Here is a 20246-nt window from a genome sequence, read left to right as displayed (position 1 = left end):
GTGTTTCCACAACCAAAGTTATCACGCTATGGGAACGTTCTGAAATGTTCTATAGAATAAAACGCTCATCTAAGGTGTGAGCAGCATCTAGAAAACATTTCTGGTAATTTGTCAATTAGTCTTAATTAAAACATGAAGAAAATACTGGTCAAATTCCAAGGCTTTCTGAATTATTTAATATAAAGTAGTCAACAGGTTTACTACAATATCTTTAAAAAAATAACATTAAATTTCGATTTTACTCATTGTATATATAATATCTAGAAGAACCTTTCTCTAAAATTCCATGTGGTGTTTGGTTATAGGCAGCCATGTTGATTTTAGGTCTGAAAACAGCAAAAATGTCAACTATGATACAAAAAGTCCCACATTTATTTATTGACCCAGTGGCTCAGATTCATCCTGATCCTCTACAGTCAGGATTTTGGATCACCAGGAGATTGATTTCAGGCTGAACGGACTACTAGATTGGAGTCATTGTTGGTGAAGAATGATTTAACCCACATAGCCGACTGATCTGAATCAGATGTGTCTCCATGTTAGCACTGATGGGAATCTGAGCCGAGCCCGCTGAGGTGTGGCACATTTTAAGATGGAAAACAAGACATTGGTTGTTGTTGACATCCGAGACGAAGATGAGATGAGATAGTTTGGTCTACATTGTTATAATCAGAGACGACCTGCAATCAGAGTTGGAATGTTGGCATCATAAGCCCAGTGGAAAACTCAACTTTCAGTCTCAACTCATCATTAGTGGACGGAGTTTGCTAATAATGTTTGTATGAGAAAACTGCATCCTGAAACTGAGAGATCTGAGCACAGAATATGATTTAAAATGGTCCAAAAGTTCTTTGCTGCAGCAGTAAGAGATGTTTATCAAGTGACTTCCTCAGTCTTTTAACAAAATGTAAAATTAACTTTGAAGAGAAACTTTTATGACCCTTTATCTCTTGTGTTCCTATTAAACTTCTTACAGTTTATTCAGTGGTGTGTTATTCTTTAGGAACATATATAACTTTACACACATTTGTAAACACGTGTTCAGGGCCCGCCCAAGGACTTTGGTGACCCTAAGCAAGATTTTTTTTGTGGCCCCAAAACATGCACAGGGCAACTACCAAATCATGTGCACACCTTGTAATTGGGTTAAAACACACATGCACATGAGTAACAGCATTAACAGATTTATGTTTTATTGGAATAAAGACAGGGACAAAATGCGAATCACACACTTATTGTGGTGTGGCCCCCTCTAGTGGATGTGGCTATAAACAATGGCATAGAGTGTTTATGCCAGCGGCCGGCCCTGACCGTGTTACAGCGCGGAGGTTCGACTGGTGTCACATTTATTGCAGAAAACCGTGAAACTAAAAACACAAACAGAATTTTCATTTACTTTTGACATCTCATCAAGTAAAAATATTAAAATTCACAATTATTACAATTGCAAACGATTGCAATATAAAAAGAAAAAATATACAAATAGCCCACCTCTCTTCGCCTACCGAGGGTGCACACTTGATTACGGCCTGGTGCTGAATGACTGGATTACGGTTGATCATGGACAAAATTACATTCCATAACAGCCTTTACACAAAGCAACCAAAAAATAAGTCAATTCCCACTCAGCTCAGTTCGATTACTTTCATTTAGTTCTGGTTTACTTACTTAATTCCTGTTTCCGACCGCAGCACAGTTGCACATGAATGGCATGATATGAATGGCGTGTGACGTCACTATTTATACCCTTTCTTCAATGGGCTGGGCTACCCCGAAACATGAATAACAACAAAAAACACAACACAAATAGCCGCTCGGCCCAGCTGGCCACTTACAACATGCATTATGTGTAATATCTTTAAATCACCAGGAATCATTATTGCTGAAAACTAATGGAAATAATCTAACATATTCATAAAGTATAAACACATAACTATGGATTAAAAGGAGAGAAATTTTGGAAAATATTTTAAAAACTAAATTTTGACATTTCTTGAATAAAATTATGAAATCATAAAAGACAAATCGACAAAAAATACTTGATTCTTAATTATACTGCTACAGCTGACAACAACAACTACTATTATTGCTATTAGCATTAATAGCATTATTATTTAAATGTTTTATTATATTAAAAGGATTCTTGACCAAAAAAAGAATAAATATATTTCTTATTATTTTTCAAAATGTAATTTTCAATTCTACAAAAATAGCAGTAGTTATTTGAAGTTAGTTAAATATTTATAGTTGATAAATAGAGATATATTTTTATTTTATTACTTCAATAATAATCTAATAATAATAACTTTAATAATAACTTACTTTAATGATGATCATTTCAGTCACAATTTCTAAATCAATTAAATGCAGATGTACATGAAATTTTCCATATTCTTATTTTATTTTTTATCTTATTTTATTTCATGTTACCTTCACTTTGACCCTAATATTCTGGGCTGTCTGGTGTTTATCCTCTTGCTGAATATCCAGGTGCTGTAACAACAGAATTTCCCAGTGGGGATTTATAATGTCTAAGTCTAACAAAAGGAGCACACTACTACTACTACTGCTGCTGCTGCTATTAATAATAATACACTGAAAACAGAAACATATTCAGTGCTGGTCTACCTGACAGATTTTTTTTTAGGAGAAAGAAGTTATCTATCTATCTATCTATCTATCTATCTATCTATCTATCTATCTATCTATCTATCTATCTATCTATCTATCTATCTATCTATCTATCTATCTATCTATCTATCTATCTATCTATCTACAGAATTATACTTTCAGCAATTTGATAAACTGAATGTAAATTAGGACAAAAAGCATTCTCTATTCTATTCTATTCTATTCTATTCTATTCTATTCTATTCTCCAACTTTCTACTGCCATTTGTCCTCTCTTTATTTGTGCTCCTGAACGCACCGCTGTCGCTATGTGCGCGTTCACGCAGCGCTTTGCGCGTCCCAATCATGTGACAACACCTCACCACGCCTGCGCACAGAAATACAAGATGGCGGAGAGTGCGGAACTGAAGGTAAGGCGCAGCCTGAAATCATTATAAATTTACTCGGTTGCGAGGCGCTAAAATGTGGAGTGACACAGTTGCTGAGTGATTTAAGCTTCGGGGCGCTGAGATGAGCTCAGGTTCGGTGTTTATGGCCCAAAAGCAGCAGCAACTTTATTGAATCCGGGCGCGCCGACGCTGGTCGGAGCGTGTTTATGTTGATGTTGAGCCGCTGCTGGGGCTGAGGACCGTTTTCTCCACAAACACCAGCTATTGGCGGGGCGGCTTTCACTTCACCTCCCTTACCCCGGCTCTTATTTTAAATTGTAAAGACAGCGGTTCTCCTCGCAGCCTGATAACTGTCTCTGCGCGGCATCTCCGGTGGTATTTTCAGTAAAAAATAACGTTAGCTTGAATATTTGCCGCGCCGACAGCCTGCAGACTGTCAGGCGGTTTGAATCCGTCCTGCCTGTTGGTTCACGTTGGGGAACACCACACACGGACGAAGAATTCATCACAAACTTTATATTTTTACGTCTAGTTTCTTGTCTGAGCAGAGGCCGACCCTGTGGGGGAGTGATGCAGACGCTACCTGACTCTTTACCTGTTGATACACGCACAATAAAACACGCAGCTCCGTGTAACGGTCCTCTGGCTGCCGCCGAGCCGTGAGATCAGCTGCATGTCCCGGCTGTCAGTCAGCACCGAGCACCTTTAACAGGGACCAGACGTCCTGTTTTCCCAGGACATGTCCTGCTTACACGTCCTGTCTTGGTCGTTTTTATAAAGTGATGAAAATGTCCTGGTTTTTATTGTTTTTCATTGGGCCACTAAAAATCAGCTATTTTTTTTTGTTGTTAAAGTTGGTTTTCTAATACAGTAGAGGTGTTTTTTAGTTACTCATTTGATTTTTTTTTAATACAGAAGAGACATTATTTCTATCATTATTTCTGAGACCTGTCAGAATAAAACATGTTGGGTAACCTCTGAGGAGCCTGTCTGAATATGTCTTTGGTTATTAATAGTATTTGGTAATATAACATTCTTTTATCCGTACAGAGAAGGCATACTTTAACCCCACCAAATATAGAAAAAATGCCAAAAAATAAAACAAAAAAGTATTATTAATATAATTGGAATATATAAACCAAAATGAGCAAAAAAAAGCTAAAGAAAAATATATGAACAAATACAGAAGAAAATGTCTAAAAAAACAAATAAAAAAATTAAAGCAAGTATAGACCAAAATGACCCAAAAAATACTAAAGAAAAACAAATATGTAAAGAAATATAGAAAAAAGTAGCTAAAAAAATAAACAAAATAATAGCATTTTTTTTTACCAACGCCAAGTATAGAAAAAATAGCAACAAAAAAATTTAAAATATATTTTAAAAAATAAAACTGATGTTTTATTTCTGCAACAGTGGGCTTTCCAGGGTTAAATGTACTGAAATTATAAGGCATCTCTGAGTAAACTTCGAGCATCATTTGAGTCTCTCATTGCCGGGCCGAGTGTCCTGGTTTGATTTGGTCACCCTACCTTTAAAAAGGGCTGGGGTGCAGAGCTAAAAGTCTGCCACAATTAGAAATATTTCAGCCAGTGTTTATAATTATTACCCATTTTTAAATGAGATGTTTTAAATAGAAGCTTTATTTTGGTAATAATTTTTATGTTAACACGCACACATTATTAACCAAAAAACTAAAATACTCATGAGTTCGAAGTAAATAAAGCCCAAGCAATGATTCCACCTTGATAAACGTGAAGTGAATAAATAAAAAAACGACAGAGGTGCATGCAGGATGAGGCTGTGGTGCTGCAGGAGGTTTAGGTTTCCAGTAGACCGACATCCCTGGGAGTGTGGAGGTGATGGTGGATGCAGGGTCGTGGGTGTTGAAGGCGAGCACCAGTCCCTGAGGTCTGCATGCAGGAACGGAGGTGAGAAGATCCCAGGTGGATGCAGGGCGAAGCGGCTCCGTTATCAAGGTCTATAAGAGGCTGTTTATGACCCAAACAGGGAGCGTGCGTGGAGTTTGTCATGTGCTTTCATGGCGGTTCGGTCGTTTTCTTTTTGCCGTTGATAACGTGCCGTCTTCTCATCGGGTCCTCGCTCGACACACCCGGTGTTTCTATGTTTGCTCTGGCAGCTCGTGTTTTAATTTAGCTTCGTAAAGCACAGTTTGAGCGTATCTTGCACTTATCGATCAGAGTCTTGGGTTATTTTTAGCCTTTTCCCCGGTGTGTTTCTCACAGCCTGCCCGGGATCTGTGGATCTATAAGTGCTCCTTTGTGCCAGCTGCTGTTGGGCTGCACGCTCTGTAATGAGCAGGTGTGGAGCTACACCCCTCTGCCTCCATCAAACAGCCAGATGTGGTCTCAGTATATAGCTTACCGGATCCTGTTTTGAATTATTTCCTCCCCACTGCTGTTCTTTATGAATAGATGGCCACAGCTGCTCAAGCTTCAACGTTTGATCGCTTCTTCTTATTTTCAAGCCTGATGTGTGGGCTTCGGCTGCTGATCATTAAGTCGGGTTGTTTTCAAATCTATCAATGGCAGGAAAAGGTGAGACATCTGCATTACAACCTACCAAACCTGTCTAGACCAGGGGGGTCAAACATGCAGCCTTGTAAAGTGTAAAAATTACAGAGAAGACATTAACTGCAATTTGTAAAGCCATAAATTTAAAATAATTTCTAGAACATGACAAGTTGATTTGATCATAAAGTCATTATTCTTTTGTCATTTTGAGTCTCATTTTTGCAATATTTTGTCGTTTTTTGCCCGACTTTTGTTGTTTTGTGTCTCGTTTTTGTCTTTTTGTGTTTCTTTTGTGTCTCGCTTGCGTTTTTTTGTCTTGTTTTTGTCACTGTGTTTTGCTTAATTCATTGTTTTTTGTGTTATTTTTGTCATTTTGCTTCAGGCTAGTGTCATTTTTTGTCTCGTTTGTGTCATTTCTTTCAGTTTTTGTCCCGTTTTAGATTTGTTTCGTGTCGTTTGTCTCATTTTTTTGTCATTTTGTTTCTCTTTTGTCGTACTGTCTCTCATGTAGTCATTTTGTGTCTCATTTTTGTCATATTTTGTCTTGTTTTCATTGTTTTTTAAAGTAAAATAATATATTATTCAGTTCCAGATACCTGTTTTGTGCCTGTGTAGATAAACTGTGATCTGTAAGTTGCAATGTTTAAATAATAAACTGAAATTGGGCAAATTGGGCTGATGTGGCCCCTGAACTAAAGTTAAGTAATAAAGTTAAAAACGAGTTTGACACCTCTGGTCTAGACACTCGGTTTTGCTTCCACACAGAGATTAAAGAAGCATCAAATCTGAAGCAATTAATTGATTATGATAGTGGCTGCTAATTGATTTTAGTCAGTCAGCAAATCAACTAATGGTTTCAGCTGTGCATATGACTGAAAAATCTATAGATCTGTGAGCTTCTGCAAAGTGTGATGGGAGCGTATCACGTTGTTAAAAGAATCATTGTTAAAAATTAATAATGAAAATGGGATTCACAGGATGCTGCTCCTATTAAAAGTAGGGCTGGACCCGAACATCCCGAATATCCGAATATTCGTTCGCTACGGCGGTATCCGGATATTAATTTTGGTATCTGAATATTCGCGCGCGCCTCCACCCACCACCCCCGTCGGATGTTACTGGGTGGAAAGAATATGCAGCGTTACTGTCTTCCCTCCGCCTTCGGCCCACTTCGGCTCATCCCGTCGTGATCGGCTCATCTCGGCTCCTCCATTCGTGTTTCTTACCACCACCCGAATGGCCGGGTTGCTGCCGACTCTGACGTCACGCTTCACTTCGTTGCATAAACACAAGACAAGATGCTGAAGACCTTCTGTTTGGGAATTCTTCAGTTTCACTGAAGACAAAACGAAGGCAAAATTTGGACCCGGGAGACCAGACAAACGGATCCGAATATTCGGGCCATCTCCGCCACAAGCTGGCCCCGCCGCCCCCCATCGGACGTTACGAGGCGGAACGAATATTCGGATATTCGTCTTTAATAGGGCCCGAATATCCGGAGGCCAGAAACCACAATTTGGGCCAGCCCTAATTAAAAGGAAAATCCCAGTGTTTTATATGTAAAAACTATATTATTTGCAGCATCATACAGCTCCTATAGGGTCTGAAGGCTTTGTTGACAATCCAAACAGGTAAAACGTAGGTTTATCAGTGATTTATCAGTGATTTACTGGTGATATATTCACCGTTGTTTGGATCTTTTGTTATTCAGACGTGAAATTCAACACCTGGGAAAGCTGCATGTGGCAGTGAGAAAGATGACACCCTGAATCTGGTTGCTAGTTGGTTTAGTTTCAGGTTTTTTCTTTTCTTTTTTTCTTTTTTTTGGCCGTAGTTCTTGAAATACACGCCTGCTTTCTGTCCCAAATGCATGTGTTTTTTGTTAGATCTCTGCTCCAGTGTCAGATCTACAAAGCAAGGCAGAGTTGAACCTGTTTGAAATGCAGCTTCGGACTTTTCTTCTCGCAGGATTTTATGGGTCAAACGCAACATCAGAGTAGAAATCTCTGGTGGTTTTAACTGTTATGCTCAGAAAACACCCAGAATTCAGCGCATGTTACCTGTTAAATAAATAAGTCCACTTAAAGCCAGAAATATGAATCCTAAAGGTCATAAAATAAGGTTTGCATAAATGAGAGTTCACCTCCAAGGACTGGCAAGTTTGCCGTTTTAAAATTGTGTTGCTCTAACATTTAAATCTCTAAAATAACAAAAAAACGGGGATTGAAACATCCTTGTGTGTTCCTCCCAGCGCATTCTTGATCAAGAATTTTGATGAAATGATTTGAAAACTGATTGAAGACAGTAAGGCTGAGGCTTTAATCAAATGTTATTTACAGTCACAATTATGAAAACAAGAAATTGAAGATAAAATGATTCTTGAGCCGCAGTGTGTTTTGCAGCGATGCTCTCGTTTTGTCTCGTACTATAAAGTCAGCTTTGCTTTTCGGCGGCTCCTCTTTTGAAGCCCAGATGTTCACCAGTCGTTGGACTCACTAATACTGGAGGTGAGCTGAGGTCAGCCGTCATTAAACGAGTTAGTTTTACCCCGACGATGATGATGAATGTTGAAATGGTGTTCAGGTTCAGACATAAAAATTTCATAAAAGTTCGAATCTAATGCCTTTAAATATACATATTGACCGTTCTGTTGAACAGTTTTCTTATTGCTGTTGATGAAGTGTCTGTAGCAGGTGAGGCTGGACCTGAATATCCCGAATATCCAAATATTTGTTCGCTACGACGGTATCTGCATATTAATTTTGGTATCCGAATATTCGCCGCCCCCGCCCCCCGTCGGACGTTACCGGGTGGAAAGAATATTCGGTGTTACTGTCTTCCCTCCGCCTTTGGCCCACATCAGCTCACATCGGCTCGTCCTGTCGTGTGATCACATAAACATATATCTATGTGATCACCCCCTCCTCCCCCCAGACGAAAATATTCGGAGCTCATCTCTTCCCGTCGCCTTCGGCCCACTTCGGCTCATCCCATCGTGTTCGGTTCATCTCGGCTCCTCCATTCGTGTTTCTTACCACCACCTGAATGGCCGGGTTGCTGCCGACTCTGACGTCGCGCTTCACTTCGTTGCATAAACACAAGACAAGATGCAGAAGACCAGTGTTTGGGAATTCTTCAGTTTAACTGAAGACTAAACGAGGGCAAAATGTGGACCCGGGAAACCAGACGAACGGATCCGACTATTCGGGCCGTCTCCGCCGCCGCATGAACCACACGAACAGCGCGCACCCGGTCGGACGTTACGGGGCGGAACGAATATTCGGATATTCGTCTTTAATATGGCCCAAATATTCGGAGGCCAGAAACCACTATTTGGGCCAGCCCTAATGTCTTCATTAAAAAACAATCTGTGGGATTCAAGGAAACTTTGATCTTTCACGTTCAGTAAGTGTGTGATGTTTCAGAAGTCAGTTTGTTTTTTTGCTGTGTTCCTATTTTGAATTCGATTTTGCCAAAGATTCAACCTTTAGTTCGACTTCAGACTCTCTGCAGTTTTAAATAATGCACAGTCTTCACACCTCAAACCTCTGCCGGTGTGCTGTGTGATGTTACAGATGTGTTGTCGTCTCACATTCACCGAGCAGCGGTTGTGTTGCCAAAAAATAAGTACGTGCAAAGTCATGACACAAACATTTGACAACAGATTACAAAATACAGATTAGCAGTTTAAAAATAGTCAGCGGCTCACAGTTTGAGATGATTCGCTGAAAATATGACCGAAGTCTGACTAATTTTAACCGTAGTTTTTTCCTGCCACGGTGAAGCTTCGCAGTTTTAAAGTCATTTACTGAAAAATACAAGTCCAAAAATAGAAAACAAAAGATGACCTAAACTGAAAAATGAATCATTTCAGGACTTAAAGAGCAAATATCCGAGGTTGGTGGAACTTCATTTCTGTCTAAAGCTTCACACAATCTATTTTCAGATTTCTGGATTAAGCGTGCTATAAGACAATAAACTCGTCGACATCTTCAGGCAGCAGTTTCCACACTTGATAGAGTTAATTGATTGTGTTTAATTACAGTTTGTTGCACACAATATATGCAGATAAAAGTGCTGACTGATCGATTAATACTCAGACTTTTACGCTGTTGTGCTATGATTCAGTTTTACATCCGTGCTGCTAATGCGTCAATGAGGGATTACCGCTCATAAAAGCAGACATGTTTATGCCAGAAAGTTCCAGTAATCCGAATTATCTACCCTCCCGTCATTTCTCCTTTGTTATGTGAACGTATATTTGATGGATCCCAGAACAATAAATAAATAAATGAGCTGCGGTAACTCATCATTCTGCAGCTGTTTCACACCTGAGATAAAAATATGCGCCACTGTAACGAATAAATGTGTTTTTCGGCGTCCATATGCACCGTGTGGTGTTTCTGTCAGCCGCAGTAGCACTGAACTGGCTGTGATGTTGTTCGCTGTGCCGGTCCTGCTGTTGCTTCTTAAGATTCAAACATGCAGCAGAGACGCTGCATGAAAAGAGAAAACGGAGAATACCACTGGAAAGCGAAAAAATTCTCGTGCTCTCTAGTAATCTATATATAAAATTGGTACATTCTGTTGCAGCAAATTCTTGATAACCTTATGGAGTTATTTTCTCTCAGAACAGATTATTTTTTAAAAATAAACAGTCAAGAAACGCCATTTCCACATCTTAAAGTGATGCCTCTAAAACCCAGAGAGTGGGAAGCAAAGGAAAGCAGCAGATTAGTTGCTTAAACAAGGAAATTATTAATATTTTTATATGAAAAAATGACCGAAAAAGGGCCCATTTCTGCATCAACACTGTGATGTGTGCATGTGAGGTGAATTAACTCATCATGATGAAACATTTCTTCTTGCTTCCTATAGAAAGAAAACCTACACAGCTTGTATTTATCACAAGAGAAGACTGTCTGATTGAAATTATAGCGTCTATCGATAAGCAGATGTTCAGCCAAAGCGTCGTGTTTGGACACAATTTCACTCAGATTTTGCCTCTGGGAGATTATTTTAAATCTTTAATGCAGATTTGTACATCAGCACAAATGTAGCACAACATGGAATCAAAATAAATATAAATTATCCCCATAATCAGTGAGTAATTGTGATAAAGACAAGCTAATTGTGATCTCAGAAATAATCCAAATAATCATGATTATTATTATCCCCTGCCTCCACAAAGTGGAAAAGGGGGATATAGGTTTGGCGTCCGTCCGTCCGACATGAAGGGGACAGCTTTTCTCGGAAACTATTACAGCTAGATTACGAAATGTAGTGTGTAGCTTCACACCATGGACACCTTGATCAAGTTCGAAAATGAGACCTGTGCGATAATATTTAACAGAGTTATGGCCCTTGATCACTATTTTGGATATAGACTCATAGACATCACATGTGGCGGGGGATATTGATGACCATGTCGTCTTGTTTGGTATGGAAATATTTTGGCTCCTAAAAGAAACTTTTTTGGTTGCCTTGTTTGAACAGTTAGTCTTCACCCCAATCATTCTAGAATAATTGTCTTTTTCCGAAGTGATTTAAATCACATCACAATATCTTTTGCAGTAAAGCTAAATATTGCAACATCAGTTTTCAACAAAATCATGCAGCTTGAGACTCAAATTTTTAATTTTATGCCAAAGAGTTGCACAAAAACATTCAGTTAACCCTCGTGTCGTCCTGTGGATCAAAATTAAACCGTTTTAAACTTTGAAAATGTGGGAAAAAAATGTATTTTCACAGTGAAACTTCTGATGTCCACATTTTCAACATTTTTTGGGAAATCTTTGAATATTTTTTGTTGAGAAAAAAAAGTTAAAAATGTTTCTGTCGCCCTATACACTGCAGTGAATTCCGCCTGAAATTTCTGCTGAAGTTCGCTAATATCCATCCATCCATCCTCTATACACCGCTTTATCCTCACTAGGGTTGCGGGGGGTGCTGTAGCCTATCCCAAATATGGGACGTGCAGCGCGAGGTGCACGTTCACGAAAACTAGCTATTTGTGGATTGTTTACTGATTTCAAGACATGTTTTGGACTAAATATTTTACTGGCTTGTTTTGTGTGGATGTCCAAGGTTGGATTATGGCCGTTTTTTGTGGAATATTTTCATCTGTGACTAGTTATGAGCCTTCAAAGGTGAGTTGTGCTGTTTACGTTATTTGTTTGTTGGAGAAATGAGTTTATATTACCCGCTGTGGTAATCACATCTGAAAGTGGTTTATACCGGCGGATTCATGAGAATCTAAGCTTTCCATGGGTGTATAATGTTTGTATAATCGCATTTGCAGCTTCAGACATTTAAGGAAATGCTTATGCAGATCTCAAAGCATCCCGCAGGCGGAACACTGAAGCGCAACGGGTGGAAAATTGACATAAAAATCAACCAAAATCCAGCGAAATTCACTGGATTTTGATCGATTTTTTTGTGAATGTTCTTAAAGAAAATATCAGAAGTTTTGCTGAAATATATATGTAACCACTTTAGATATTTTTAGGATTTTCTTGGAAGATTTTTTACTCCTTTTTAAAAAAAAAATATTTACAAAAACGTTCTTACCAAATTTGGGGGATTTTTAAAAAATAAATCTGTTCAGGGAAACTTTTAAGAAATTATTGGAATTTTCTTCCTGAAGGTTTTGTAAATTTCAGAAATTTGGGGAATTTTCTTGCTGAATTTTTGGATTTTTTTCAGACAAGGAAACTATATTTTTGGTGCCCGTAAATGAGGACAACAGGAGGGTTCATCTACTAATGGATTTAGCTTTGTTAACGTGATAGCTCGGCCTGACTGGATTTATTGTTTTGGTCGATAAAATGTCAGAAAATAACAATTTTTAACCCCAAAGTCTTTAAACTGAATGTTTTATCTGACAAACACACATAATGAGTTTGGGTTAGGAGTAGAAATACATCCATCATTTGCCTGAAACACATTTTTGGACCAGTGGGACAAAATTTAACCACTACTCACAGATTCTAGCACGTTTTGGTGTATTTATATACACATGGTGAACAGTTTAGTCGTAAATATGTTGGTTGCAGAGGTAATGAGGTGTAAAGGCTGCGTTCTGACGTCTTGGTGATGGATACCTTCAGAGGTCTGTAGAGTCCAGAGCTAAACACCGATAGCACATTAAACCGAGGCAGTCTCACCTGTCGTATTTTGCCTCATCAGTGTGTATTAGTTTGCACTGTGAGCGTCTTTTTTTCTTTCAGAGACGCCTCAGGCTGGATATTATAATGCTTTATTCAGTGAATTGGTGCAGAAAGCTGTGATGCAGTCATCTCAGACAAAAATCTGCGCTCGTGAAAAGCCTCTGATGCTGCCAGGCCCTCAAATGTGTCCTGTTGCATCGCATTTTGTTTCACAGGAGTCCCGATCTGCCTCGTCTTCTTTGAACTGTCTTCTCTCTTCTGTGGAGCTGCTGCAGCAGCAACCTGGCAATACAAATAACTGTCTGTGCGCTGGCGGCTTATAGGTGGAGACAGTCTATTTGTAGAGCCTGTGGCTAGGTTAATCCCTAATGATACAGGCCCTCGTCTCTGCTCCCTTACATCCTTTCAGCACCTGCCTATTTCTGTTATTGTCATTGTCATTATCGCTGCGGTTAATTTTCGGTTTAAAGAGTGAGCAGACGTCCGTGTGGAAGCTGCAGAAGTGAATAAGTGTTCTCATAATTAGTATTTATTTACAGTGGTGGTGTGCAGCTGCTGATGTCTTCACACACTGGTCCCTTAAGGTTAGATGTGAAGCTTTTCATAGCGTCATGTCAAATGCAAAAGTGGCTGATATAAATATATATACATAAATCACGCGTGTGAAGCGGAGTGAAGACGTATGGCAGAGCCGAGCAGATGGTGTAAAGCCCACTATGCGAAACACGATACAGATGTTGTTCATCTCATCTGTTACAGAGATGTCAGAGGTGTTTATCGTTGAGCCAGCTGCTGCAAAATGTGGTAGAGGGTTCATTATCTTTCTCCTTATTCTCAGCATTCAGTGAAGTTCACCGGTTGGGCCGCCAGATACAGATAACTAACGTGCTTTGTCACTTGAGGCGAAGGGAGATGAGGTTCAGCATGTTCAGCCCAGTCAAACCAGTGTTTAAGCTCCGTTGTTGTCAGATATTTGCCCCATAAGACCACATGTTGTCAGCAGTCATCGACTTTTGTGTGGCTTCGGCGAGATGGAGCTTTTCTTAACTCCTGTGGTGATTTTGTTGCACAGTCCTGTTGCCGTGGAAACATGTCACATTTGAGATGGACATGGGTAGGCAGCAGTTCGGAGCTCAATTGTGTGCTTCCAACTGGAAGAGAGGCGGTTCACTGGCCACCCTCCTGGCAGGTTTTTCTTCATTGGAATATCAGAGAGATTTTGGTGTGAATGAATAAGAAATGTCTTGTGGAAAAGCTGTCATCATAGAATATTTATTTATCCTGCTGCAGGCTTTAAGAGTCGGATGTGTTTGTTAGATCCTTGTCTTCGAGTTAATAAATCTCTCAACCCGCAGCTTTGTGCAACTCGTGTGCCGAGTTTGTTCTGCTGTCGCTTTTGTCTTTTGTGAGCCATAATTCACTCATGGTTTGCCGCCGTGTGGTGCACGGTTTTTGTGTGTGCGTCAAGATTAGCTGCCATTTTTTTCAATCAATCCTGAGCAGAGGTTTACCTCGGTGCAGCATGCCTCGTGTTGCCAAAAACCGCAGTTTATCTAAACAGGAACAGCAACTTTTAAAGAAGGAACTTAGTTCTGCATGCATTTGCAAGCTGATGAGAGAAATGTTTTTTTCAATACAAGCTGCAACCATGTGGAGTATGGAAATGCTCTTTAATTTATAGATAATATGACTTAATTAATGCATAAGTGGCGATGGTTGATAATATCATGATGAGGTTAACTAGACAATCACCAGAGAGCAATTATATCAGAAGTACTAAACTCATTTTAGTTCAGGTTCCATATTCAGTCCAGTTTGATCTCCAGTGATCTGGACCAGTAAAATCACAGTATAACAACCTGTAAATAACAATAACTCCAAGTTTTTCCTTTGTTTTAGTGCAACAAAAGTACATTCTGAAAATGTTAACATTTAAGGAATCATCTTTTTGCAAAACATCATGAACAACCTGAAATTTCTGAACAAAAGTTAGTTAAATCTCAAAAACATTCAGCCTCAGTTTATATTTTCCACATTACAACTTCCAGATCACAGAGTGTCGACAAAGGAACACAACATTTAGTCTTCATCTGGAACTGAATGATGCAGTGTTTTACTTCATGATCAAAATGACAAAAATCAGACAACCCCCCCCAAAAAACAAGATAAAATATTAGTTAAATCAGACACAAAACGACAAAAAATAAGACAAATGACACAAAACAAAAAATAGACACCAAAAATTTGACAAAAAATTATACAAATGACAAAAACAAAACCAAAAATGACAAAGCCAAGAAACAAAGCACCCAAAAAGTAGACTACCAACTAGGGCTGGACCCAAATATCCCGAATATCCGAACATTCGTTCGCTACGGCGGTATCCGGATATTAATTTTGGTATCTGAATATTCGCCGTGTTCAGCTCATCTCGGCTCCTCCATTCCTGTTTGTTACCACCACCTGAATGTCCGGGTTGCTGCCGACTCTGACGTCACGCTTCACTTTGTTGCATAAACACAAGACAAGATGCTGAAGACCTCCACTGTTTGGGAATTCTTCAGTTTAACTGAAGACAAAACGAAGGCAGAATTTGGACCTGGGAGACCAGATGAAAGGATCCGAATATTCGGGCCGTCTCCGCCACAAGCACCCCCCACCCCCCACCCCGGACGTTATGGGACAGAAGGAATATTTGGATATTCGTCTTTAATAGGGCCCGAATATTCGGAGGCCAGAAACCACTATTCGGGACAGCCCTACTACCAACACAACTCAACAAATGAGACCAAAAACCCCCACAAAACGACAAACGATACAAAACATCGAATAAAGCAAAACACAAAATGACACAAGTAAGACGAAAAACACAAGCGAGACAAAAAGGACAAACAAAAACAAGACAAAATATGATAAAAATGAGACAAAATGACGAAAGAACATTGAGTAACCTGGTATCTAATATGTAGTGTATCAACATTATTTGTAATATTTTGTCTTGTTTTGTTGTCTTTTGTCTTTTCTGTCTGACTTTTGTTGCTTGTCTCATGTTCTTGCTGTTTTGTGTTTCCTTTTTGTGTCATTTGTCTGTTTTTTTTTTTGGCATTTTGTTTCTCGCTTTTGTAGTTTTGTGTCTCATTTTTGTAATATTTTGCCTTGTTTTCGTCTCACTTTTGCCGTTTTAATCATAAAGTAGAATCCTCCATGGTTCAGTTCCAGGTGACTAAATGTTGTGTTCCTTTGTAGACACTCTGTGATCTGGAAGTTGTACTGTGGAAATGATAAACTGAGAAAGAATATTGTTGACATTTTGCTTATTTTTCTTAAGACATTTACATTTTTTCAGAATGTTTTGCAAAAAAAAAGTCATTAAGTTGTGGTTATTTATTAGTTATTATGCTCTGATTTTATTGGTCACTTGAGATCAAATTGGGCTGAACGTGGAACCTGAACTAAATGAGTTTGGTTTAAGTCCGATGATGACACCTGAAGCCTTTCGTCTCCGGTCATGAAGTGAGAACGAAGCAAACTGATAAAGGTCTTTCTTTTACGCCCTGAACAGTCAGCTTGAAGGGTTAGCGGCTAAAAATAGCAGTGAGGGCACGGCGTATCCTCCTCAGTGACCTGTAACCTGAGGGAACGCAGCTTAAGACACCGATTCACCGAACGCTCTTCATTCTTTAGGAAGTGGCCTGCTGTGAGCGGGAAATCTCTCCGCACTCCACAAAAGCAGATGTGCACGCTTTGCTGAAAGGATTGAATTAGATGAAAAGGTTGCAGTGATCCGGTGCGTCACCTCTTACCTGTGCAATAATGGCCTCGCTGGTTGAGCGCATTTCAGTGTTTATTATGCAATAGTATTTTGTGGGAAGTACCCAGCAGGTCTGTGAAAGGAGCTGCTTGTTTTCATAAGTTATTATCTGTGACTTAGTTGATGGGTGGTTTGGTCTGTAAATGTCAAAAATAATGATGAACAGAACCCCTAGAGACAGTGTTTGCTTTTGTACACCTGTAATTGCCTCAAGTATTGATTAACAGATTTGCTCAGGTTTTATTTTTTTGATCTTTGACCGGTCGATAGCATGAGTAAGCAACGGCATCGGTGGCACAATGTTTGGTTCAGGTTCCACATTCAGCCCAATTTGCTCTCAAGTAGGCCGAACCAGTAGAATCACAGCATAATAACCTATAAATAAATCACCACAACACCAAACCTTAGCTTTGTTTTAGTGCACAAATGTTCCAATTTAATAAATAATCTTTTTCCAGAACATTATGAACGACCGTAAGAAAAATAAGTTCAATGTCAATGTTCAATATATGTTTAAAGATACAGTCATGGACGAAAGCTTTGGCACCTTTGGAACTTTTCCAAAAAATGCACCATTTCTCCTAGAAATTGTTGCAATTACAAATACTTTTGTTTATTTCCTTCTTGTGCATTGGAAAAACACAAAAATGCAGAAGAAAAAAGCCAAAATTGACTTAATTTTACACAAAACTCAAAAAAAGGCTGGACAAAATTGTTGGCACCCTCAACTCAATATTTGGTTTCACACCCTTTGGAAGAAATAACTGAAACCAGTCGCTTCCTAGAACCTTCTAGAAGCTTCTTACGCCTCTCAGATGGAGTTTTGGACCGCTCTTCTTTTGCAAACTGCTCCAGGTCTCTCAGATTCGAAGATTCTTGCAACAGCAGTTTTGAGATCTCTCCATAGAGTCTTTGCTGGCCACTTCAGAACTCTCCAGAGCTTCATCTCCAACCATTTGTTGGTGCTATCTGAGGTATGTTTCGGGTAATTTACCTGCTGGAACACCTGTGATCTCTGACGCAGACCCAGCTTTCTGACACAGGTCCTACATTACATCCCAGAATATTACGTTTTGTGTAAAATTATGTACATTTTGACTTTTTTCTTCTACTTTTTTTTGTTTTTCCAATGCACATGAAGGAAATAAACACAATTTCTGGGAGAAATGGTGTATTTTCTCAAACAGTTCCAGGGTGCCAATACGTTCGTCCATGACTGTACGTAGGAAAAGCCTTCTCTGCTCTGTGTATCGTGATTTCAGCAACAAACTGTGGCTGTAGTGAGATATGAGGCTGGGTAGAAATTGAATTGGGAGTGTTCATTCAGCACCGTCACGACTCTTTCTCTGAATGAAGCTCAGGATGAGGCCACAATAACACACTGGCAGCCCTGAGATGAAGCCCAACTTCAGAGAAGCCACTCTAATGATAAAAGTCTTCTGTGCTGCCGACTCTCCCAGCAACATGTTTACTGCACAGGCTGCAGCCTCCTGCTACCGTTTCTACTATTCTCCTTCATCTCGATGTCTGCCGACCTCTGCCAACTCCGCAGGATTAAAAGGGTGCAGTAGAGGGCGAGTGCAACTCCTTGGTGTCTTTCTGCTCTTCTTCATTTTCTCCCCAGAGCACTGCAGTGGGATTTTGGTATCTGTTATCTTTGTTCTCGGCCTCAGAAGCTTCTGTTCCTTCCCTCTTCCTTACACAGGGGTGAGGTCGATGGTATTCAGACGGGCTGATTTGTTGGTTGCCACTTTGCCGTCGCACTTCTTTGTCACTTTTTCCTCCCTGCTATCTTTGTCCGCCTACATGGCAGCAGAACGGCGTTGTTTGGTTGCTACCAGCAGCATGTACCTGCACTGTTTTGGCTCCGTCACAAACGCCCCTGTCATCACAACTTGTGCCGTCGTCGAGGAGGGGACTGGTTTCAGATTCACTATCTGTCCGTGGCAAGCTGGGACTAGACCTCGGTAGCCTCAGGTGTGGTGGCACAGCGTTTAACATGGTAATGATTAAAAAGAGAAGTCGCTGTGAAGTCAGTCCAGCTGGGCCGCCTGATCCGATCCTGCGAGGGGAAGGGATAACCTCGTTCATATTTTTGTCCCAAATTCCGTCTTTTGTTTGATCTCACAATGCGCACAGTGGTTTTGATACTACAGCGGCGGGAGGGAGAGAAAACAACAGGCGGAGGTATTTCAGAGTTAAGCCTGAGTCAGAGAAGCTGGAAGGCTGAGAGGTAGGGGGATGGTAGGACAAAGAGGGGTGGAGGATGGGGAGGGAGCTGGCACTCAGTACTGAGCCCTCTAGCCCAGAGTGGGAGCTTTATGTAATGGCCAGGTAGTGTGCAAGTCTCCCCCATCTGCCTACACAACCTCCACACACCCACACACAACCACACACATCCTGCAGAACCTTTGCAGAAACTGCTTGGCACAACATTATTAGCCTCACCATCTCTGCGTCTCCAGGGACTCACAAGAACTGCATTACTGTTCACCTCCTCAAAACCAAGTAATGTGCAGCAACATTTTTTTTTTAGCTCTGCTTGCAAACACGTGGAGCTCAAAGTGAAACAGTGTAATTTGCTTAAAGCTCATACTTTGGTCTGGTTTGGTGTAAACACCAGGACTGCCTCTGCAGAGGAGCGATAGAGGAGGTTTTACAGTTTTTATTTCAGCGCTGACTCTGTGGCACGAGCTGAACCGACTCTGGCAGGTGATCCGAACGGGTCAGCGCTTATTAGCTGACCTTTGTTTGCGACTCTGGGTTGAACTTGAGTCGGACGCTGCCTGCCTTTGGTGAACAGAGCGCCTTTGTTGGGGTTGGTAATTTAATTTATATTGATGTTTAAAGGTCATTTAACCAAATCCATACTGAAGAGAGAGTAAGAGAGAAACAGACTGGATTCCTGTGAGCGCTTCAGTTTACTCGGCATTGATTTTCTCATGTGCATCCATGTTCAGCATCCCTGTTTTAACTGACATAATAAAAACAGAAAACATTAGTAGTCTTTTAGGTCTTTTAAAGGGTTATTCGATCTAAAACCATCAGGGGAAAACTGCTTGACTATGTCTAAGTAGCTTGAAACTTTTTTTTTATCTGTAGCTATGAATATTTAAAAACATAGCTTGATAAATCCATTACTTTTCAAAGTCACTCAAAAGAGTCTTATCCATTTTCAACATGTTTTTTTGCACATTGAAATTAGGGTCTTTGTTAGGTTGGCAATATCTCAGAAACTATTAAAGATAAAAGCCTGAAATTTTCACTCTTATTTCTCATCATGCCATTATAACGCAGAATCTACAATATCGGACGAGTATATCAAATGGTTTCTGATAATATATCCTGTCTTTGAGATCACAGTTACAAAAAAACAATGCAGCTGTGATCAACTTTATGATCAAAACGACAAAAATCAAACAAAAAAAAAACAACAAAAACGAGACGAAATATTACAAAAATGAGACGCAAAATGACAAAAACGAGACAGAAAATGACAGAAAATGAGAAAAACAACATGGAACAACACAAAAAATGGACAAAAAGTTACAAAGAGACAAAAAGGACAAACGACAAAACGAGACAAAAAATGACAAAACAGAGAAACAAAACAACAAAAAATAGACAACACGAGCGTGACAAAAAACCCACAAAACAACAAATAAAGCAAAACAGAGAATGACAAAAATAAGACAAAAAACACAATCGAGACA

General features: G+C 39.8%; 1 protein-coding gene across 2 annotated transcripts in view; it reads left to right on the top strand.

Annotated features, from left to right (window-relative positions):
• The first annotated feature begins 2979 nt into the window (after positions 1–2979).
• The window catches only part of LOC110948501 (E3 SUMO-protein ligase PIAS1-like), an 87611-nt gene continuing 70344 nt past the window's right edge, over positions 2980–20246 (top strand). For both annotated transcript variants that reach the window (XM_022190054.2, XM_022190053.2), the window contains exon 1: positions 2980–3040. In XM_022190054.2, the coding sequence (XP_022045746.1) occupies positions 3017–3040 (24 nt within the window). In that variant the 5' untranslated portion in view covers positions 2980–3016. The remainder of the gene's footprint in view (positions 3041–20246) is intronic.

This window comes from Acanthochromis polyacanthus, chromosome 2 (assembly GCF_021347895.1).
Source record: "Acanthochromis polyacanthus isolate Apoly-LR-REF ecotype Palm Island chromosome 2, KAUST_Apoly_ChrSc, whole genome shotgun sequence".
Lineage (NCBI taxonomy): Eukaryota > Metazoa > Chordata > Actinopteri > Pomacentridae > Acanthochromis > Acanthochromis polyacanthus.
Note: the sequence above shows the minus strand (reverse complement) of the source record. Positions and strands in the feature narration are given on the sequence as shown.